This window comes from Athene noctua, chromosome 4 (genome assembly GCF_965140245.1).
Source record: "Athene noctua chromosome 4, bAthNoc1.hap1.1, whole genome shotgun sequence".
Lineage (NCBI taxonomy): Eukaryota > Metazoa > Chordata > Aves > Strigiformes > Strigidae > Athene > Athene noctua.
Window position 1 is genome coordinate 70,339,079 of NC_134040.1, and position 24,276 is coordinate 70,363,354.

At 33.9% G+C, this 24,276-nt stretch overlaps 1 protein-coding gene across 3 annotated transcripts in view; it reads right to left on the reverse strand.

Moving 5' to 3' along the window:
* The window catches only part of FSTL5 (follistatin like 5), a 332,497-nt gene that overhangs the window by 78,976 nt on the left and 229,245 nt on the right, over positions 1-24,276 (reverse strand). For all 3 annotated transcript variants that reach the window (XM_074905701.1, XM_074905702.1, XM_074905700.1), the window contains exon 7: positions 19,035-19,201. In XM_074905701.1, coding sequence (XP_074761802.1) covers positions 19,035-19,201 — 167 coding nt within the window. The remainder of the gene's footprint in view (positions 1-19,034; positions 19,202-24,276) is intronic.

The window sequence follows — 24,276 nt, forward strand, 5'->3', positions numbered from 1 at the left end:
GTAAATGGATGTCTGTGTTATGGCTTCTCCTTTTTCATAGAAACCATGGATAAAACATCCTTGTGCTTATTTTACTGACACATCGGTATTTCAATAGGATTTCCACATGACATCATCACTTTATCACTCAGAGAGCCTGAATCATATGGATGGCTATTTTTGTTGGTGTGGTGGTTTTAGTTTTGTTGTTTGGTTTGAGTTTTTTACAACTACAAAACAAATGTCCCTAGATTATTGTTATACTGAGTCCAGTGTCTGTTTTGTTAATTAAAGCAAACAATTCAGTACAAAGATAACTTAATGTTGTAAGCAGCATTTGGAAAGGGATGGTGAAGTATAAACTGAGATCTTTGACACAGAATGTTGACATATATTTAGTGTTTTATAGAATAACTCACAAGCTAAGTCACTGATAAAACCTGCATTTTTACAGACACACACAAGCATCACCGAACTAGAGCTTTCAAATAACAGCAGCAATACATATAGGAAAGGGTTTTCCTACCTTTTGAGAAAAAAGTTGATGACCAGAAAAACAATGCTACAAGATCAATTTTTGTTAAATAGCCTAATGTTTAAATAGAAATGGCCTGGTACTCCTACAATTAAATTGCAAAACTAATTATTTTTGTCATGCATAAAAAACATATAATTGAACAATTATTTTAACAATCATCCCATTGCAACTCTGTTCTATTGGATGACTTGACATCTGAGAATCATGATACATGCCACAAATAACGAGTAAAGGATTATGGAAAGTGACATTTGACAGTGAATCTTTGCTTAGTTGTCTCAGTTTTAATACAACAGAAACCTAAAGGTGATTTTTGTTTTTAAATCAGTAATTATTTCCTTTGGTTTTATAACTTGCTTTTGTATGCTAATACTTTGTATATGAGAGAGAGAATCTATGGTCATTTGCCTACACTTCTTCATTAACAGCTCTAGAAAGACTGTTGCCAGCTTACTCCCCACAGGAGAATGTATAATGAAACAGACTACTTAAATTTTTTTCATTATCATAGAGACTAGGATTGTTTTGGTTTGGTTTGTGGGGTTTTTCTACACCATAGTTAATTTATTGTCAATATATTGCTCTCTTAAATAATACTGTTTTGCTTTGTATAAAAACCTTCTGTACTCCAAATCCTGAGTATCGTCTCATCTAGAGATCACAACCTTCCCCCAGAAAACATCTCCCTCAAAATGAAAAATATCATGTCTTTATTTTCCTTTCTGCTGGCTGCATCCATACTGTTCCGTGCCCAAATCTCACTTTCTAACATGAAACTGAGAATTCAGTTCAAAGAATTTAAGTTCAGAAAACTGAATTGGGAATGCAGTCTAAATTTAGGTGGTCTGAAGGCATTTTTAATTTTTATTTTTTTTTTTTTTTAAATCAGAAAACATGATTGTTCTAGAAAAGAAGGCCTAACTCCCTCACAAAATAATTTTTGATCTAGTGCTTAGAGTCCCAAATAACTTATAGGTATACCATAGTTAAATCATTAAGGTACATAATTCAAACTAGGGCTTGGTACCTGGATTTTCCACATTTCAAGTGATCCAAAGGGTTCATCTTGAACTCAAAAATCAGTAAATATTCTCCTGGTTTTTACATGGAGTTGTTTGTTTGTTTGTTGTTTGGGGGGTTTCTACTACTTTTTTTTTACTCTTGTAATTTTTCAGGCCTAGATGATAACTTCCTGACAAGCATTTCAGCCTCAGCATTTTGCACAGAGATCCAAACATTTTACAAAACTGAATATACTGTATTTAAGAGATCTGTGAACTGGTTAAGAGTCTTTTCTGCTCTGTAAGCTTAGTTTCTGACAGATGATGAATTCTGTGCGTGTTTCCTGGTACACCAGCACACACCAGTACCTCAACATTAGTACACAGTAAAAAGGTGATTTTTATGCACCAAAGTTTACACTTACACACTTTGATTTTATGGGAAATGTTTCGTGTAGGTCAGAAGAAAGAATTGATACAATCTTCTGGCCTTTAAATTTTTTAAAGAACTTCAACATATTAAGCTTAACTCCAAAAATCCACACTTTGGGGAAGGAAAGAAAAGAAGGAAAAGAAAAGCTAACAAAAACAATAAAGAAAAGGATACAGGAATGAGGACACGAGAACTGGAGATGTAAATATTTAGCTAAATTATCTTCAGACAGAAAAAAATGAGCTCACTGTTTCATTAATAAATAGAATTAGAAAGCACCAAATATTTTGAATTAATAGCTTTTTGTTTACATATGAAACTTGCATTTCTATTTCTATTTACATTCTCTGACAAAACTACAACAAAGAAGAAAATTGTATTGGTTAGTATCTTTTTTTTTTTAATGATGGTTAAAAATATAAACACTGTTACACTGTTATACTAGATCAGTGATGATGACAACACAATTTGGGTGGGGACTTCCCCCTCCTCCTTTTCAAAGGGAAATCTTGATTTTCTTATGGGAAAATGAAAAAAAAAAAACAACAAAACAAAACAAAACCAAACCACCTGTCTCGGAACTAATCAGGAAAATAGTTTGCACCTAAGTATTAAAATTTTGCATTGGTCTGCTAAGGGAAAGCTGCATCAATAATTGCAGCCAGCTAGATATTTTTAAAACAACAGCTGTTTGCTCATAAAATGCAGCCAGTATACATAATCCCATTTTTTCCTATACATCCCTCCACACGTTCTGCATTTGATTTCAGCTGACTCATGGAAGTACCAGTAATACTAATGTCACATTTTTGTTAATATTTTACATATTTATTTTTCAGTATCTGTAACTGTATTACAAGGAACAGAGACCAGATAACCTTTTGAGAGTTAACTGGAACCATTTTAAAAATAGTTATTGATGTGTTCTTGGTTTGCCAGATAAATTCAGCTCAGGCTTTTTGTGCTAATGTCAATGTTACAACTCCTACTTTCCAAGTAATCAGTTTCTCTGTTCATGTTGGCAGAGCAATGCAACTCTGCAGTTTGCTATTGCATGTCAGAAAGAAATCTGAGAATAATTGAATTTGGCATAAATCAAAGATGTTTTAAGTTTTCCTTCTGGCTCAAGAGGGAAAACAAAACCTAAATTTCCTTAGCACAAATTTTGTGTATCTTCTCTCAATCTCATATTTTACAGCTCCAATAAGAACAAATCATAAATCTAGTGCAAATCTACTGGTTAAAGAACCAGACTGACAGAAATTTGTAAATCCAGTCAAAGCTTGAAGGAAGAATGAACACAGCTTAATATAGTGAGTAGTAATACAGTATATACAGTAGAAAGTCACAGGATCTTAAAAGAAAATCTATTTTGAAGAATATAACACCAGAAAACAGTTTGTGGTTATTAATGCAGGCTAACTTTAGTCAAGGGAAATTAATCTTCCTAATCTACTTTTACAGTCAGTTGAGAAATCTAAAGGTAGCAAAATCCTTTCATGAGACAGTTCAGTGGATCTGCCTTTGCTCATTGCTTTGAGTTACTGCCTACCTCTGTCTGCTGACCACGGAAACAAACTTCCTAGCTAAAATTAGGCATTGTAAGTATTTCATTGGTCTCTTTACTTATTGACACTGAGGAGACTGGAAACAAACAAAAAAAGCAATGATTTTTACAAAGGCTGATTTTCAGCACAGCAAGGTAGTCTTGCTAGCATCTACTGCCAAAGGGGAAAAAGGTGATCATTCAGTAATTCAGAACACGTAACTAAAGAGATTGAGGAAGTCTTCGTGCATATCTTCCTAAGGTTGTTTTACAAATGATCAATACAGAGATGACCCTCTATTATCGTTTCCTAAAATAAGACTTTGTAATGTGTGAGCCCCAACCATTACTTGAACAGGATTTACCTGTATTCAGCAAATCTGAGAAATCTAACTATAAATAAATAGAATAACACTGTATCTACTTAAGTAGAGATGTATGATTTTTCCTTCTCTTGGATACAGTAAGGACTTCCATTTCTCTTCATGAGGAAATAGTAACATCTAATAAATGGTAACATCCATTATTCTATGAAAAACCTGCAGCAGCTTGCTTTGTGATTTTCAGACTATGTGGTTGATTAAAAATTGGTTTTGCTGTTTCCAAACCTAATAATGTTACAAGCTTCCCAAGAACCTGAGGAAGGACCACACAGAAAAGCATCGTAAAACCCGCATCTCCTAGATCACCAGTGAGAATAACAACCGAATTTTGTACATAGTCATGTAAAGAGAATTTGCATCTTGTATACGGGAGATATGAACTAGACATAAGTGACAGCTTTGCCAAAGTACTAGTGCACTTGAGGCTAGCCATAAAACATCACTAATCTTTTACTTCCCAAAATTACTCTGTAACTTTATGCTATCTTGCTATGAATCTGCAATAATGACTGCTAATTTATTCACACATTCAAAATCTCCAACTGAGTAGATACGGCTTATTTTAAATGGAAAGTTCAGCATGCTCTGATACAGCTGTCTTTTTTATTGGTTCATGTTACACAGAGATCTTCAGAATGAGTCATATACCATTTAACTTCTACTGCTTTTTAACAAAACAAATTGTTACACAATTGGATTTAATCAGATAAAGCTATTTGACATTCGTTTCTCATATATTTTTAAATTTAAGGTCATAAACAGTGACATGAATTTATAATTACCCAATTACCAGAGTTTATTACAATTCCCCCAAACTGGTCTTTTTTTTTTTTTTTTTTTTTTCAGTTTGGTTTTAGTTGCAGATGTATTTATTATTACACATGAAGCTAGATCTTCAAAAAGAAACTAGCTTTGCACTGTACAGTTCACTTGTATCAGATCACATTCCAAAGTGATGTATAAGTGCTAGGAGGCCCCAGAGAAGTACTAATCAATTTATGCTTTAAGGTGACTCAATTTAAGGCCAGATTTGTGGAATAAGCTTGACAAGAGCATCCCCATTTCTACTTTATTTCTTTGAACACTTCTTATTTGTAGGAAGAGTGTACAGAAATCCTTGAATACTTGCTAAATTTTCCTGATTCTGAAAACATCAACTCTTAATAATTACACTGGGATAAGATTAAATTTATTTTCCATCACTTAGCTTACGAGCACTTTTATTTTCAGTTTAGAAAGTTTATTGGACTTTTTGATCTTCCTATTGCATAAAATACTGGGTTTCAGTTTTAGTTTCATGAGTACAAACCCTTTTCTTTATGTTGACAATAATTCATATTTCTGGTTCCTGAACTGCACTCATCTTAAAGTAATAGAACTTATTTCACAGAAAGAAATTTCTCAGGATGTTTCTTTACAAACTCAAGAGAAACCACAAACAATAAAAAATTAACCCTTTTAACTTTCATATTACTAAAGTTTTCATCCAATTTTCATCCAGTCTGTCCCATGTATTTCTGAACTATCCAGGAGCAAGAGAGACAGGTAGGTAGAGTGTCTTCAAGCTTTATGCAGTCTGCAAAAGCTCTGCAGGACAAATTTTGTTTTATTACAAACTACTCTGTGTACATATGATAAACCAATGGGCAATAAAATACCTTGTCAAACACATACAGTTTTCAAATACCTTGCAGAGAAAGCTACCTAAACCAGAAAAGATAGAGATTGGTAGGGAATTTCCTACTATGTGGTAGCTGAAGAGGAGGTACAGGGAAAAAAAAAAGAAAAAAGTAAACCTAGTACCTTCAACCTGATTTTGAAAATCAGAATGATTCACTTTAGGTTATTCTTAGGGTCCAAAGGGGAAAAAATGCATACTGTAACTTGAATAATTTTCTTTAAGATGATCTCTTATGTAGCACTAATGTATGACCTCCAGACAAAAGTAGAGAGAAAAGAGAGCCAGTCACACACATTACTTGGATAATTAATACAGTGCCATTTGTGTCACTTTGTTATCAGCTGTGTTATATAAGAAATGGGCATATATACGCTAAGAAAGATCTTGTCTGAAATTGCTACACAAAAGATTTTTAAGTATACGCCTGAATACATACAACAAAGTGAGTGACATCCATCCACTGCCATATTTTGCTCTTTGCTTATAAAATCAAAATATTGACAGCTTGAATGCTAGCACAGCAGCATCACTTAACAAGAGTCTAGCCCAGATGACACTCTCAATACTCATAAAAATAATTTTCTTAGAGTCTTTTAAGCAAAGAGTAAATCCAAGTCCATCTGAGCTAAGCACTTTGTATGAACTGGAGTACAAGCAAAGGCTGAATTACACTAATAAAAAGTGTATTTTTATTAGCTGAGACAATTTACATTTAATACCAATCGTGGTTATCTGCAAGCATCACATACATTGCCTTTGCTCAATCCACTAATACAGCATTACATGTTCATCAGTCTAATCTTTTATCACAAAAAGCTTTGGTAGGTTGCAGCTACCTCAATATTTTCAGTGTAACCACTAAAACTAGTTACGTAGGATTTTTTTTTTTTTTCTTCTTTTCTCCTCTCTACACAAATGAACTGTGATGATATATTTTAGTGAGAGCCTTTGTATCCTCTGGTCATAGTTTTTGCTCAGGTAAACTGTAAGCTATTGCAAGAATATCCTGGTATAAAACAAGACAAATTAGAGTGTTCAGAAAGTTGTCTGTTAAAAAAAAAGTTTCAGCACGTGGTAGCACTGACAAACATTTTCTAGAGCTGTACCAAGTACGATTACTGTTCTTTTACTAATATGAAGCCGAGATGTTATAAAGAAAGTTAATAAGCCTACAGGTATGATATAGTTTGATGGCTGTTCATACACAAATACTATAGCATAATGATGAACTAACAAAATTTCATCTTTTCTACACATTATGACCAGTAAGATATTTGTATTTCTTCTTTCTCATATGTATCTTTCTGTTAGATCTAGTCTGTCTTCTAGTCACAGAAATGAGAATGGAAATTCCCCAGTTCCTAAAGGGATTGTAAATAGTGGTCATTAATATTTTCTGGCTGTTATTAACGAAGTAAAGAAATCTTACTGATATTTAACAGCTTTGTTCCTACTAACCACTCACATAATTTTTTCTATATATAAAGTGTACCATATCCTGCTAGTTGCAAAATTCTTAGTAAATTATTATCTTGAAGCAAAGTGCCTAACTGATCTTGCACATGTATTTTCTATGCATTATTAACAGTTTTAAAAAAATCAAACACAAGTATTTTCAATTGCACAGTTGAAAATAAGACCATGAATTCCAGTTACACAAAACACTGATATAAAGGATTTATATGCAAATCAGAGTATCATGCTGAGTCATGACCATATTCTCGTGCTCTCTTTGAATTGAGAGTAACAGGTTCTCTCTTCTGTGAGACATCCACTGCTTCAATTTCCGTACTGCTGTGCTAATGACAGTAAGTAATCCTCTTTTGTTGCAACAATAGTTAACTCTGTTAAAAGACCTCAAGTTTCTATGAGATCTATCTAGATAATTTTACTTCTCAGTATACCTTTATTGTTTATATTTTTCTCCTGTATTTAATTTTTGCTTTTTTAGCTACTGCTTTCTGTAATGGACCTAAAAAATCATTAAAAGTACAAGTCCTTTATGAACAATGAAGCTATATACACTATACCTTCTGTTTTCACCTCTGTTCTATGCATTCATATTAAACAACGGGACAGTACTATTCTTTGGAAAGCTTCTGTGCTATTGTCACCTTATATAACTGTATTATTGAAATACCATCATATAAATTTTTCTTATATACAGTACAGTCTTACTTCGCAAGACTGAAATCCAGAGAAGTTCTTTTTCTATTGCTGATCCCTCTAGCTAACCCTTGGTTTCAATTTTATTTTACTCTAATTATAACCCTATCATCAACTGTTGCTAACTGATAATAGAATTCATGTCAGAAATAAGACCTTTAATACAGAAGGGTGGGAGAAAAGGTGGCTTTTTTCCCCCTGCCTTCCTTTTACTGGAATTTAAAACATTAATTTTTTAACACTCACAGCTTAAACTTCAAAGCTTTTTTCATGAATGAATTTCTTTTCTGATGTTAAAACTAATGTATAACATGTCAAAAACATGAAGGCAAACCAGGATTTCAGTAATCTTCAACTAACTGTAAGTGACAACAGCAGGAACTTCACAGAAGTTCTAACATTTGACAAGTTGCTGCACAAAATCTAAAATATCTCATAGACAAAAGTGGAATAGCATGGGTATTTTACTGTGCCAGAGTATGGCAATTCTATTTTATTTCTCATTAACACAAACAGATCTGCAAAGACAGACTTTTGCCTGGAAGGAGGACATGCTCTACATGGTAAGAAATAGTCTCATCCCAACTAAGTAACTGGACAATCTGAAATGAAATGCATTAATTATTGCTATTATAAAAATTCTTAAGAATACATGGACACTCAAATCTGATTTTAAACCAGACGAGATAACCTACTTCAGATGAGAATGAGAAAAAATGCTTTCTTTTATTAAGACTCTGAATTTTATTTTAGTGTTTTGTTTTTGGTTTTGGTTTTTTTTTTCCCTCCTCTTCAAGTGTTCAATTAAAAATCTATATGACAAGACTTAACACTGGAAAATGTTAAGATATTTTCCTTAGAAAATTCTAGAAGAAAAATGTTAATCATCAGCAAAACAAAAACATATTTCGTAAGTATTTTTGGGTAACTGACAAAAATCTAATCACTTCTATCTCATTTTACCCACAAAAGTATAACAGAGTGCAAATTCAGTGATCATCTGTAAATTCACCTGATTCTTCCTTATTCTAAGCTAGGATAAATTTTTACACCAAACTAAACTAGGTATTATTTAGGAACACTGTTTCAACTTCCCTACTTCTGGTTGGAGTTTTAAGTGCAACAATAGCCAGGCATACATGAAAGGAGAATTAGATGCACATCATTGATGTATCTATTCCCTAATAGAAAGATGCATCCTTTTTGCTTGTTTGGTTTTTGTTTTTTGTAATTCCCACCCACTTTGAAGAATACATCTCCTATGTTCTTTATCAGACTAGATGAAGCCCTGAGCGAGCTTCACAGAAAAAAAGTAATCCTGTGAAGGACAAGAAAGACTGAAAATTTGATTTTCCAACAGGGCTTGGAAGAATGTTTTGGAATGTAGAAAACAGAATATTGAAGATTTTACCTCCAGATACAAGTCCAATTCAGGCAAGTAACCATCAAAATACGTCATTACTACAGATATTCCAAAGACTGTGTAAAAACCTAAGGTTGTACCGATCTTATTACCTGTAAAGCATTGCCGAAATGAGAGTCAGGAAAAGACAGAACAACAAACATAACAAAAGGCAAGAGGAGCCCAGCTGAGAACAGCCAGAAGGAGACGGTAGAGATGACCACCCTCAAGGCTTTTTCTTCAGTTCAGTGTTGAAGCTTCACCAGAAGATGGATGGAGAAAGATCACCATTGCTTTTTTGATCAATTCTTCCCAATGTTCCAAGGTTTTCATGATCATGACATGTAAGTTTGTCACAGTGTTAAACATGGTAAATGTAAACAAATATAAATTATTAAAACCCTGTAAAAAATACTACAGTTAAAATTCAACACTAGCTACATGGATGTAAACTAGAAATAGAAACCTACATGAATATCAAGGAAAACTATAGCAACTATTAAAAGTGCTGACAGATAGAGGCATTGCCATAATTCATACTACATTTAGGAAAACTTTTAGTTTATTTTACCTTTTTTCACAGAACAATGAGAGAAATTGGTCTGTACTAAAGTAGATTAATAAAATTTAGATATGCATGGATACATGGTACTGGGAGTATGGGTAGATAGATCACTGAGCAGTTTGATTCAGAGAAATCTTTCATGTCGTCATTTGAAAATAATGGGAGACATACCACCTTCTGTTGCAATCCTCTCAGAGCTCATAAATTAATCAGGCTTGATCTGGGTAAGTAATTTACTTCACATTACTTTTGCAAGTAGTGGCACTGGTGATTTTACAGGTGGGTGGCAATTTTCTTTTTGAGTCAGTACTGGATCATTGCCTTGGTACAATTCTGAAGGATTATTTATTTATTTATTATTATTTCTTAAAATTTTATAAATGCCAGTTGAGCCAAATTCCCAATAGGTGATTATGCCCTACCTATCTTAATTCTTCTTCCTGGGATGTTTGGGAGGGAGGGTTAGAAAGGGTTTATTTTTCTGGTGTTTAAACAATTGTGCCTTTCTGTTCAGTGGAACAGATTCTGGGATTTCATCAAAGAATTTTTGTTACTGGTGATGTGATCCTCCTATTTAATATACTACAGTGATGATTTGAAAGTTAGGGCTGTGAGCCACAGCAGGCGATTTTTAACAAAGCATCTTTTTTATGCTTTTAAGGACTAACCTTTCCTGCTAGCTGCAGTCTGGTCCAGGGTGCTCTTTTGGACTTCTTTTCAAAAATAATAACCTGAAAAGGTTAGTATTACTTTTGCATCCTATAAAAATCTTTCACACAATTCTTATCAAAGCTGTGGAAAGCATTAAGTGTAGTAGGATAGCAAAAGTACTGCAAAATAACCTGGACAATTTGGAAAAATAGATCTGTAACTAGTAATAAAAGCATTCAGAAATGATGCTGGTTTTCACCCAGCTGAGGGAATGTATACTGCAGAAAAAAATTAGAAGATTAAGTCTATAACTGTACATAAAAATCAAACTGCAATTTTTTAATGCACTAATCAGGAATTAATTGCACGAGCTGAACTTGCTGGTATCAGCAATATAGATTGAAGACGTAACCTGCATCTCTATCTATCCATATATACAAAAGAACAGAGAAAACAGTGAATTTAAATTGAAAAGAACGAGTTGAGGAAGAAAGATGCTATGGTAGTGAAAAAAGATGCTTACAAAAATTCTGAAGTCATCTTATAACACAATAGATCAAATAGCTTTCCGTTAATTTTGAAATACAGGGAAGGTGGGCAAGACTGAAAATACAGGTGGGTATGATAGAAGTTCTGGTGTCTCTGAAAAAAGGAGTACAGGTTACTATAGCAGCAAGACAATAATAAACAGTGTTTGAATTAATAATGTGGTAGAAGAATCGAGATATATCTAAAAGACAGCTTACTGAAAGGAAAACATTATTATAAATGAACACACTAGCTCTATACCTTCCTTAAAATATTTCCATGTTTCTACAGAATCTTCTAATTACTATTTACTGTAGAAAACTTAAAAATAGAACAGTCAGGGGTGGATATAACTATATTGTAAAATACCAATAATAATAAAAAAGTTTTTACTTGTTGTCTTTATATTGTAAAGTTACCTTTAGAAATTTCTGAATTTCTAAAAAAAAAGTGTCACTGTCGTAATCTGGAATCCCCAATGAAACTAGACAGAATCAGCTGCAATGTTCAGGAAGGTATGTCTATGGAGAACAAAGGTAACAATGTTTTTAACATCTTTGATATTCATATATTTCAGCTCACACAGAAGACTTAAACAGCTAGGAATACAGAAATATAATTTCAGCTACTATTCTAAAGATGTGTTCAATACACTCTGTTAAGAAATTGGTTTGGAAGAACCAATCAATTCAGAAATTCACAATGTCCCTTTCACTTTATTAGCAGCTTCTGCCTGTATATGTCAAGAATGTATAGGTAGTTTAACACGGCTTGCCTAGGGTTATTTTCAAGGATTCCTTCATGGCAAGGGGGAATGGATGTTATATTACCACTCCACTGCCACAAATCCTTTAATTTTTAATTTCTGAAAAACAAAGAGGAAAATATTAAGAGACTCAGCTCTTTTGGATACGATTAGCGGACACAGCTCTACAACACAGAACTCTGAGTAGTGCAAGACAAGGGACTCAGCTCTGCAAGAAGCAATTACTTTGCCCCACTCTCTGATAGGAAAGGGACCAGATCATGGTCTCAGTTACACTGTTGAAAGCTTCAGAATAGATTATGTTCCACAGAACATGATTCTGTTCACCTCTGAAATCAACACATTCATTTCAAATGAAGAAAAAATGAAACAGATTGATCTAGCACAAAAGAGAAAGCCCACGAGGATCTTAATGCTTCTTCATAAAGAGAGAATCATCAACTGGCTCAAAGTTAAAATAATCCCCACCATAAAATGATGTACATAATAAAAAGCTGTAGCAAAGTTCTGCAGTATTATAACTCTGATTAAACTAGAGTATATAACTTGCATGTCCAGATTATTTTAATGGGAATAAGTACTTGTGAATGAAATCTCAAAATTTTTCACTGTCTTCATTAACCCAGAAGATTACGGATCAACACTGGTTTAAATGTGTCTTTATAGTGTCATGAAAACATGATGTACAGTTTAAAGTAGCATTCATCATGCCATCACTAGAATAAGTATTAGAAGATCTTCAATATTCAAAAAAATAAAATGTGCCAAATCTTGCAAGTCTTACATATATCCAAAGTTTCCCTTTTATGTGATTTTTCCTACTGCTACATAATTAATTAGGACTCAAAATCAGACTCCAAAAAGGAGAAAAATAAAGGATGGAAGAGAACTGAATGAGATGATTGCATTGGTGGTCAAGATATTTGGCGTATCTGTAAGTAAATAAAAAACCCAGAGAGTTTTGATAAAGCTGATGATTGATGATTGGCATAATTGACAATAACTATTTGCACTTTTAAGATGAAATAGAGAAAAAAAAATGGTATTTGATCCATAAATAGAAAAGGTAATAATACATCCTACTAAAAAGAAAGCCTGTGTGACAGATAAAGGGCAACTCAATACAGATAGAAATATGCTGACTTTGATGAGTCACTGTTAATCAAATCTAACCACTTCATTTAAAAAATCAGTAGAAAATGTATGAGATGTAACAGATGGGTTTAAGAGGTGTCATAATTGTAATGTATGAGGGAAACCTGCAAATATGCTGATAAAGTGAACTTCATATATCCTGGTTGTAACACTAACAGAATATTGTTGGACCACACAGAGGATATGACACTGCAATTGCTGCATTGCAATTTAACCATTATTTACTAAGGAAAGTTCAAAATAAGCTGGTCAGGAACCAGTTTTTGTACTGAACAAGATCAGTAGCTTTTTGACTGTGACTGACTGTTTTGATTTGTTCATTGTTGGACTGTGAGTTACTGTCATCCAAAAAGGAAGAGTTTGAGAGCATCATCTCTGAAGGGAAGGCTGAAAGGGAAGTTTCTTACGGTCCCTTCATGTCACAGGACCCCTACACATTCCCTCACACAGGGGTGAGAGAATCACAGCAAAGACTTCACAAGATCAGAGGGGCAATGGCAAACCTTCAAGGATTAAACACTCCTGAGAAATGAAGCAAGACCATGCAGAGCTTGCTGCAGCAATTCAGAAAGTCACTAAGTTGACAGCAGGCAACACTGGAAGAAGGCATTCCCTCTTTTAGGACACTGGAGAAAGAAGAGTTCTGTTTATATTAATTTTGAATTTCAATTGTGTTTTGCCTTTTAATCCTAACTTTCTTTAAATTTAAGTCCTCTGTAGTTTATAACCCAATAAACCTCTTTTGAGATCTTTCACTTTCAAGAGTAGTTATCTTTGGGGAGCAGAAAAAAGATTGAGGTACATTTCCCTAATAGTTCTGGCTCACCTGGGATTCTGTCTTAAATACAAACACAACAAAAATAAATTATTGACAGACAAGACATTTATATTTATGGCTATCGCCTTAAAGTCATAATTGTGTTCTACTAAGTACGAGTTAACCATGCATAAAGTGAGGTTTGTATGTAGGTCCATACTATCTCCCATGGGAGAATACAATATGAAAGGCAATAATTCATTAGGTTCTCATGAGAATTTTCCTAAGAATAAAAAAGGGGGAGAAAAGGGGGAGAAGTTGGAAGGAAAAGAAGAGGGCAGATGTCAGGAGTCCTTTCTAGGAAATATGCTTAGCATTGTGGACAATATGAAAACATTTGTGTCATCAGTGGCTGAGCAGCACTCTCCTGAATGGAAGGGAGCGTGTTCTTTCAGAGGACAGAAGCTTTTAATGGCATCTCTATTATGGTCTTTTGGGGTTGTGTTTTTTGTTGGGAGGGGAGGAATATACTAGTAAGAGAATGCAGACTGTTGAATTATTCAAAAAAAGCGAAAGTTGTTATCTGTAAAATAATTGTAACAAGATGAAAAAATTAGAAGTTTTGAGAGAAAGATAATCTATACATAACTTCAAAAATCCCAAAATGGGAATACTATATGCTTCTGTTGAAGGTAACCTAAAGAGAGATATCATAAGCTTTTATCAAAAAGTTTAAATTAAACTACATTCTCCTAAAAAGTTACTAATTTAAGTATGTTAGCAGATGTTAAACTTTATATGTGGACAAGACATTTAAGTAGATCTTGTATAAATGAAAGAACAAAGGGCAGACACCTTGTAATAAAAGTGTGATTGCTGACAGGTATAGGGCAGAAGCTGAAGGCAAAACTGAAGGAAAAGGTCAGAAAAAGTCTAAAGTAAAATGAGATATAAAAACTGTTAAAAAAAGTTAATGAACTAACATTTTTTAAAAAGCACTATGTATTGCATTTGCAAAAAAAGGCGCTATTTTAAAATTTTCCATAACAGAATTATTTTATATAATGAATAATAGGTTAGATAAAATATATTCAAAGAGGTAAGTGGAAAGACAGATAAAAAACTTAAGGTGCAGAATAACAGCAGGAAAAGAAGGTCTTTCTAGATGTGTATCAGCAGAACGTCCTGTGGTATCAATTCTGCAGTGAGACACAGCACAACTATATTATAATTTAAGTAGAATTTGCAGAGGAATACAATTTTTCATGGTTTCATTCAGACGGATGCTGATTATCCCTGACTGCCATCAGTTTCAATAAGAGAAAGATCGGTAGCAAGATGCATTATTTCCACAAATAGTAATCACAAGTATCATAAGAAGAGTTGAGAAGTACTAAGGACTTCTAAAATTACCAACTGGATATTATCAGTAACATTATTAATATCTGACCACACACTTGATCGCATTCTCTAAGTCATTTTACCACTTTTTGAATGCACTACTTAATAGAATTTTCATTCTCATCTTTGAAAGTCAAACAATATTTCTTAATATTTCTTTAAAATGTCTTTGAGTATATAACACTATTCATTATTTATGATTGGCTCTTAGCCACTCCACAGTTGACAGACTTAGACATATATCTTATGTACTTTCAGTAGAGGAGTAGGGTATTTTTCAACAAAATAGAAATTCAGCAGTCACAATTTGAGTTTAGACTTGGACTTCTTTGCTGATTCTTGTTGCATTTTTCCATTTCTCAAAACACTAGGACATTATATTCTCAATTTGTCCCTCCCTAAAGTAAATAGCTTAACTCCTTGAGAACTGCATAGTGCAAAAAATTAATTTCTAAGTATGAGCACTTGCTATGATGTACAAAATCACATTGTCACTACTGTTTAGTCCTAGGTATGTGCTGACTTGCATTTATGATGATTTCTGATGCATTTTGCCTAAAAAGGATATTGATCTATCTTCCCAGGATAGTGCTTGTCATGTTTTTCCAGAAAGTGCTACTATTTACACAACATTATTAGTCTCTAGATGCACTGATGTGGTTCTTGTATAGCCGAGTAAATTAATAATTCCCAGAGTTAGGCAAACATGATTGTAGTTTATAATATAACTATAGTAAAGCCTAGAAGACATTGCCTCTGGGGACATCTTGAATTATACAAGGACTTAGGGGTTTTGAATGTTTAAAATTGCCTGAATAAGTACAACACAGTCTTTGTTGTTAAATTTTGACATAAACTGGAGCACACTATGTTTCCCTCCGCATTTGTTACTTTGAAAATATTTATTTAAGTACTAAATTAATTTTCCATAGTGAAGTATAAAACACCAGTCTTTTCTCCCCCAATTATTTCTCTTTTCCCCAAGGTTTTACCTTTATTACATTGCCTGAATGGATACTAAATTATGGCTACATAACAACCTTTAAGCAAATGCAAAACTGTAAGAACCGAACAGGGAATATATGATGAACAAGATTCAGAAAAATATGGAATGACCAAAGAAATATGGAAGAAGAAAAAAACCACAAAAACAACAACAAACCAAAACAAACCAAACCAAGGGAAGATCTAGAAATAATTATAGGGGAATCAATAAGTGCAAGAGTGAAACATGTACAATAAATTTTGAAGAAAAGATATTCTGGGGAACAATTTAATTCAATGTCTTTATGCCCACTCCTTTTTTTTTTTTCTTTTTTTTTTTTTTTTAATCAGACTCCATTAACTCTTTCCTCCACCCTCTGTTATTTTATCTACAAAGACATATTAGATGAATATCACCTATATATATGAGTGCTACTAATTTTAGTGCCTTACTCCATGGATATTGAATCTGTCATTGTTTCTATATTTGAATCATAACTAAACTGTTAATATTAAAGGACTAAGCTATAACATATTTTTTGCTTAAAAAGACTTCCAAGCGTTCCAGTTCTCTTCAGACTTATGTGCTCCTGTAACTGGAAGTTTTTACTCCCTCAACAGCTCTTACTGTACCTGTACACAAAATGCACACACACACACATCATCTCAGCACTTTGCAGACTTTTCTTTTTATGTTTGTGGGGTGTCAATTCAGTACACTGTCACACATTCCTCTTCTCCTATTGAATACAAACAAAACTGGACAATTCTAGCAATTTCAACTTTGCTTTGAATATCTGATCACCACTGCAATCTGACTACAAGTTGAGCATCCCATGAGTCTTCAAAAATTCCATACTCAACCCTCCTCCAGCTGTGATAAGTACTTCAGAAGTACGCCAGGATGGCCCTGGCTAATAACCAAACTCCAATCCAGTTGCTTACTTCGTTCCCCCTCCACTCTCCACAGCAGTACAGGGGGAGAAAATAAGAGGAACATGACGGACAAAGCTCATGTGTTGAGATAAAGACAGGGAGACTGCTTACTAATAACCATGGTGGACAAAACAGAGTCAACCTTGGGAAATTTAGCTTAATTTATTGACAACAAAAATAAAAAAGTAATTCTTAATTTGGGTGGTGGGAAACAAAAATACATACATTATTAAAACAACAGCTTTCGTCCCTGCCTTCCTCAGGCTCAACTTCACTCCTTCACTCCTAACACACTTATCCTCTGCCTGAATGGTGCAGAAGGTTTGAGGGTTACAGTAAATACACAGCAATAACTCTTTGAGTCCCCTTTCTCTTCACCCTTCTTGTCTGCTCTAGCCAGGACTCTCCATGGGCTGAAGTCCTTCACGATAAACCTGCTCCAGTGTGAGTGCTGTGGATATCTGCTCCACCATGGAGCACCTCCTGCTCTTCCAGCCTTGGACTGTCTTCTGCTGTTTCTCGCTTTTTGTTTTCCACTCCTCTCCCTCCTTCTGGTATTTTATGTCTTTTCTTTTAATGTTTTCCAAGAGCTGCCACAAGTGTGGCTGAGAGGCTCAACTGGAATTGGCTGTGTCCAGCATGGGGCAGCCTCGGCCTCTTCCCTCAGAGGCTGCCCGGGCAGCCCGCACTGCTAACACTTGTGTACCCACACCTGACACAAGAAGTTTCTCTGTTGGTGTTTGGTTTTTTAAATTTTCATATTCAAAATGTATGTATCAGGCTTTGAAAACACTTGCTCTTTTCACATCTGCAAATGCAGTCAACTAAACCTTTCTGTTTGAAACTAAGCTGTTAGCTTCATTATTTCCATTCATCATTTGCCTTCTATTTCTCTGTGTCCAGATGCATGTTCCTGTTTCTATCTACAGCTCATGCCATGTATTATACTTAGAAGTGATTAGTAAGAACTCCAAATCATTATTTATGAGCATCATGAATATTTACAGAAAGCTAACAAATACCACAGAAAGGAGCATGTGAATGTGGGCAAGACACTTTTGAATGTCAGTCATATGATTAATACCAAACTAGCAAAAGCAAAAATGATTTAACAAAACCTGTCAGAGAATGCTGGTTTCATCCTAAGCCTCTCAAGTGACTTAAAGCTGCCATTCAAGGAAGACGAGCTTTGAAACTGCCTTTTATTTTACAAAGTACCACTGTGAGAAATCTACAAACAGAACTAATGTAAAAACAGGAAACAAAACAAAGGTGATGCGTGAGTACAATTGCCACGTTAGAAATAAAAGCATTCATAAGAAAATGAAATTAAAAAAACTAAAGTAGATATTTGATTGTGGTGATATCCCACATACATAACAGTTTCAGTGATTCTGGACTCATCTGAGTCAGAGAGAAAGCACAGCTCACGATGTAAGAGTCTGTCCACATTTATAACTTTGCTAATATAAAGTGATCAAAGCAAAGTAAGCATACCCATAAGCAAACAAAATACAGCTGAAAGATTGTTTTCAGAGTTTTGTCAGAAGATGTAATTATGTTCCTCATTTTCTCTTTTGCTCTATATTTTGAGGTCATGGCAAAGTTAGGTGGCAAATCTTTGCCTTCCTAAAAAAAGATTTTAAGGTATACTAGTATTCACTTGTGATTTTCTGAGAAGTACCATATACACTGCTGGATATTTGGAACAAAACAACTGATTTTGTAGTAAAACACTTATTTTGGAAAAAATAAATTTTTATTGAATTATTAGAAGATTGATTATGATCTGTTCACAGTAAGTCACTATGCATTTCTTAAAATGTTCATTTCACAGATTTTTTTTTTCTTTTAGATGTTTGAAGACTGTATAATCCTGAATTAATAATGCTGACTGCATTTTGGGCTGCAATTTTGTCTTCATGTACTTTTACTGGTATATTTATTCTTTGAAATGATTGGTCTGTTAAAAATTATTTCTTTGTGTTTAACAACAAGGGTTTGAATACACAGTAAAATAAAAACAGACTGTTTGGCAAACATATCATTTCCATTTCTTTTCTTTAAAATGTCAGGAGTATGGAGTTTGTTACATATCACTTCTCTATGCTTCATGAAGAGTTTTGATAATAAGCTGTTAAATAGAAATTTCTCTTACTTACATTGATATCTTCCAAATCTAAGCTATTCAGAATGATATTGTTCCTCTTCCAGATGATGGGAGGTCTCAGGATACCCTGGATCGCACAACTTAAGACAGCACTTTGTCCCACTGTTGCTGCAGTGGTGCTTAGTTTTTGATCTTCAGGCAGACTCAGCTGAACTACCTCTGCAAAAGATATATTGTTTGTAAGATTAATTAGCAGGCAGTTTCATAAGGTTAATTAGGATGCAGTTTTTGTACACTGGTAATTTAAGGATTTTAATTGGAATCAAAGCTAAAAGAATTCCCAACAACCACAGGAAGTTCAGAGTATTTCAAATAAAGGTTAGCATGACATTTCAATTAAATTGAGTGACAAGTATCACCCTGTAAGAAGAGAAGCGTTTAATGTAAAAAATAATTTCAGAGTAAGACTGTAATAAACATGACAGTGTATCTGAAGTCAGACACTGGAAGTTATTTGCCAGTTGAGGCCAATGTAGCAGAGTAGTCAGCACCTTCGTCTGAACTAAAATGGCAGTACTGCTCCAAGAGTCATTCACACGAGTTCATCTTCAAAAAAGAAAAATACAAATGGAGCTTGGAGTACAAAGCATACAGGACTGAGACTGAAATGGACAACAAAATCAATTCTGCATTCAGAACATAAAATTAATATGGGGCTTTTTCCTTGATTTCAGTGAAAACATAGCTTCCAGATCAAACTGACATTAGTAATCTCTCTTATTTCAGTCTCAGAAGAATATGCATTAATAATAGTCCGAACACATTAGTTAATGTCATTTAAAAAAAAAAAAAAAAAAGTGTTAAGTAATTTCTGTGTTTCTCTAGTCAAACATGATTCCTTTTACAAGTGCAGAAATTCAGAACCAGAATAATAAATAGTTGCGTACTTGAATAAATGTCTCTAAATGCAGGAAAAAAAAAAAAAAAAAAAGAGGGTGAGAAAAGGAGGGGAATAAACAAAAAAATAAAAACTGGGAAAAAATGAAGCACTTTGTTGCACCAGTTCCCAAACTGTTCTGTCTGCCAAGGAACAGAAGCAACAACCACGACAGACTATAGCACCTGGTAGAAGTACAGAGTACTTCTTTGTGTGTAACAATTAAAGACAAAGCTGAAGCAAATACAGTGCATCATCTGAAATACTGTGAATTATCTCAGTCCACAAATATTTGCTGCTTATGTTTTGCATTCACTGTGCAAGACAATAGAAATTGCTAGTGTTGCTAAGCTATTTCACAAGGCTTGCCAAGCCTTAGTATTAAGTAAAATACCCCAATGTAAAATATCTGTAAAACAGTAAATTTAGAGGAGGCAATTTCAAATGTGTGCCATAGGTTGTCATTTGGGGTAAGAGCATGTGTGTTTCGTTTTTTCTTCAATATAAGACAAATTGCTAACACATTTGGAAGTAAAATCATTAAGAATACATGCAAACACTAAGAAACCATATTCTGCATGACGCATGGGTACAAGAAAATTCAATCAATATGGGAAATTTGAGGAACCTAAAATGGCTTTTTCACATTCATATTTATTGTTTGAACCACAAAGAAATTCCAACATTGCTGTTGAAAAGTATCCAGCATTTCTAAAATTAACACTGGTGCAGCAAATTCAAACTCACTTAATGTCCTGTGAAAATGAGGACAGTTTATGGCATGGTACGTGAAACATCTAAAAAAAAGGGGTGAATGCAACACAAAATAATTTTTTTAAGTTAAAAAAGTAAAGAAAATACTAATGGAATTAAATTAGGTATAAACAAATATGCTAGTAAATACAGAGTATGCAGCCTTAAAAAGAAAAGTATTTTTATATTTCATTTAAGGAAACTTTTGTCATTCAATTTTGGAACAAATCTATTTAATGCAAAAACAAGTGAATAAAATTAATATTAGTAGAGAAGTACTCTCAAGCCTTTCAATTTAGCACATTTTGACTGCCTCTGGTATTTCATATTGCAAGAAAAATAATGCATGACTTCAGTAATTACCTTTGCACCATAACACAAACTAAAACCAAAGTAACTGAAGAGATTTCAGGAAAGAAAAACCTAAATTATATGAACATCCATGTTCATTTCAATCCAAGGGGAAAAAAAAAAAAAAAATCATTTTTCAGTTTAACCAAAAGTTCATCGTTATTCAAGTTTTCAAGTAATCTTTTAAAAATTTAGACATGTGATGGGAGTCCAGACTTTCTCCGAAACTTTCTCTGCTAATCTATGTATTAAAAAGCTTTAAACAGCTCTAATATTAATAGAAGACCACTTCAAATCTACATCCCACAACTCATTTGGACAGTTACATAAAAAGAATGATACACATTAATTTGATGACACTGTATATTCTTCTCTCTTATGTAACTGCCTATAGGTTAGAGGCTGAACAGCTGAGTTGTCTCTTCACTTGTGTTGTGCCTGATTAAACATAAACTATTAAAATTCTGTGTTAGGAATGATTGTGTCAGACAAAAGAGCTCTTTAGGAATTGAAGACCATCCAAATAGCGATTTTTCCGCTCGGCTGCTAAAGCATGAAAAAATCTCTAGTTTTTTTTTATCTTTGATTTTTTAAGTAAACTATAAAAGGCATCAGGTATTTGTTCTCTAATTACCAAATCACTTTCATATAAGAGAGAAAATAATTTTTCCATTATTGCAAAGCAGCAGCCTATAGGCAAGCTAAGATCCTTATAGGTTCCTTTTATTCTCATAAAAACAGTACGTTGTAATTAACACTTTTTTTTTTTTTTTTTTTTTTCCAAAGTGCAAGCATCAGAGAGGCATCTCAGTATCTTTGGAAAAGAAAGCTTTGTTGGTCTATAATTAAATGCAATGGTTCATTTTTGTGTCATTAAAAACTTAATTTTACATTTAGATCCCCAAAACCCCTGATTCTTTTCTTTTCCAGAACTAATATACTATGACTCAAAATTCAAGTGATACTGCCCACCAGACATGCACAAATGAGACTGACTTTCTTTTTCTAAGTAGATGCATTACCTGACACAATTTATTACATTAAGGAAAAGGAAATATATGAATTAAGTTGAATATTGTGCTATTTACTGTAGTTTTTAAAATTTACTGCATCATCAGAATAACGTCAGCTCCTATGTTACAAGAGATGGTTGTTCAGTGACAGTATTGTGCAGACTTCCTGAGACATACCTGCATGGCTACTGAATGAATCAAAACTACTAGGCAACTGACAGTACAACTATTTTAGTTTTTTATTGAATTCAGTATGCAAACATCTCAAAAGGTAGGTAAACATTCTGGTAGTCCATTAAATGTGTAATTATCTGTGTTTTCCAAAGTTACTCTTTAATTTAGGAAAGTCGTGAAGTAATGGTCATGAAAAATACTATATATGTTATAACTTTTCTTATTTTCTAAAGATAAAACTATTGCATATATTTTCTCCTTTTTTGAAAAAAAAAAAGCAGCAAAAAAGCACACCACCCAACCCAAAAAGCCCTAAGCTGACAGAGCAGTACCTGGAGCAGAGCTCTTTAGCAGATAAATCCCTGAAAATCCCTGTTCATGAACTGTCTGCTTCCAGGATGGAAGAGGCAAACAGTGGTAAGGGGGGAAGGGTGTGGTATGTGCAGAGTGTTTCCAGGTGCACAGGGCAGCACCTCACTCAGTCCATGCTCCATGACACTCCTTTGGAAACAGAAAAGATAGGCCCAGGAACCAAATGATGCATTTACCATCTCTTCTTTTCTCCCTGAAAGAAATAAACCTGTTTGAGAGCAAAGACTTTTGCCAGAGACTGAAGCCATGGCACTGGAAGACATCACCTACTAGGATGACTCCTAGTTTTCTCTCCATGTTGCCCTTGTAGAGCAATGATAATCCTTTGAAGTTCAGTCTCACACATTTTGTTTATTTAATTTCAAATTAAAAAGGAGAGTAAAGGTTTAGAAAAATTGGAAGTGAAATTAATTCAGTCTACTTATACAAACACCAAGCAAAAATTAAATTTGGATACTGTTGGTTACAGAGCAAGTAATATTATATATAAGTAGCCAGTAGGGTTTGCCTTTTATAGCTTGCTGTTATCAGAAGCATAAATACTCTATTATGCTATACTGTATTAAATGAATTTGCTTGTAACTCCTCCAGATGCAGTATCAGTCTGACGCACATCTGGTTCCTAACTACAAAAAGTCACTGGATATATTTTTTAGATAAAGGGAGAGAAGTAAAAAAACGCCAAACCCATTTGAATGAAAGCTGGAGGTATAGTTAGGAGATGTGGAACACAGAATAGGTTACAGACAGCTGTGTAGAAATATCTGGTTGGAAGCAATTTAAAAAGCAGTCATTACAAAAGAGGACAAAAGTGGTGAAACCAGAGTAAGTGTTAGCTACAGAGAAGGTATTTTAAAACATTAACATTGACCAGAAAAAAAAAAAAAAAAAAAAAAAAAAAGAACTTTTACTGAAGAGGCTCAGAAATACTCAAGATTAAAAAAAATATAATGGTTTAAATGTAAAACACTCCTCTGTTGGTTGAGGAAGGTGTTAGATGGTTGAAAGAGTTTGACAAATCTCCTTGTTGCTACAGCCATTCTACAAACTCCCCTACCCCTCATTCTGATTAATGGTACCAAGTCAAGTTTTTCTGGTTCCCTCTCATTATTCTGCATTACTGAAGCTATCACTGTGTTTGATCCAGCATGAATTCATCCTTCTTGAGAAAACATGAAATAAAAATGTACACAATAGTTTGAATAAAAAAGTGCAATGTATCAACTAATCCATATCTTTTCCTGAAAGACTACAGTAAATGTCTCTAGAATGCAATTGCCATTTTCACATTAATCTAATCTCGTTCCTCACAGTTGCCCTGTGATTGACAGGTCCACACAATTTCTTTTACTCTGCTCTTTCCAGTAGATTAGTTCTCAGCTTGAAGTATAATTTCTTACTGTTAACCAAGTATAAGATCTTACACTTTGTAACATTACTTTTCATCTCACTTCTACTGAGCCAGGCTTCAAGGCTGTCCAGTTCCTCTACTATAATAATCTAACATTTGTCTGTATTGATGATGACTCCCAAATCCTGGTCTCTGAGAGACTTCTCTTACTTTTCTTTTTTTTTTTTTTTTTTTTTTTTTGGTCAGGGTATTAGTGAAAGCATTAAATAAGTTTGCTTCCCAGGTGGTCACTGGAGAACTTACTAACTCCTTCTCAAAGTGATATTTTCCCATTCCGTTGAAC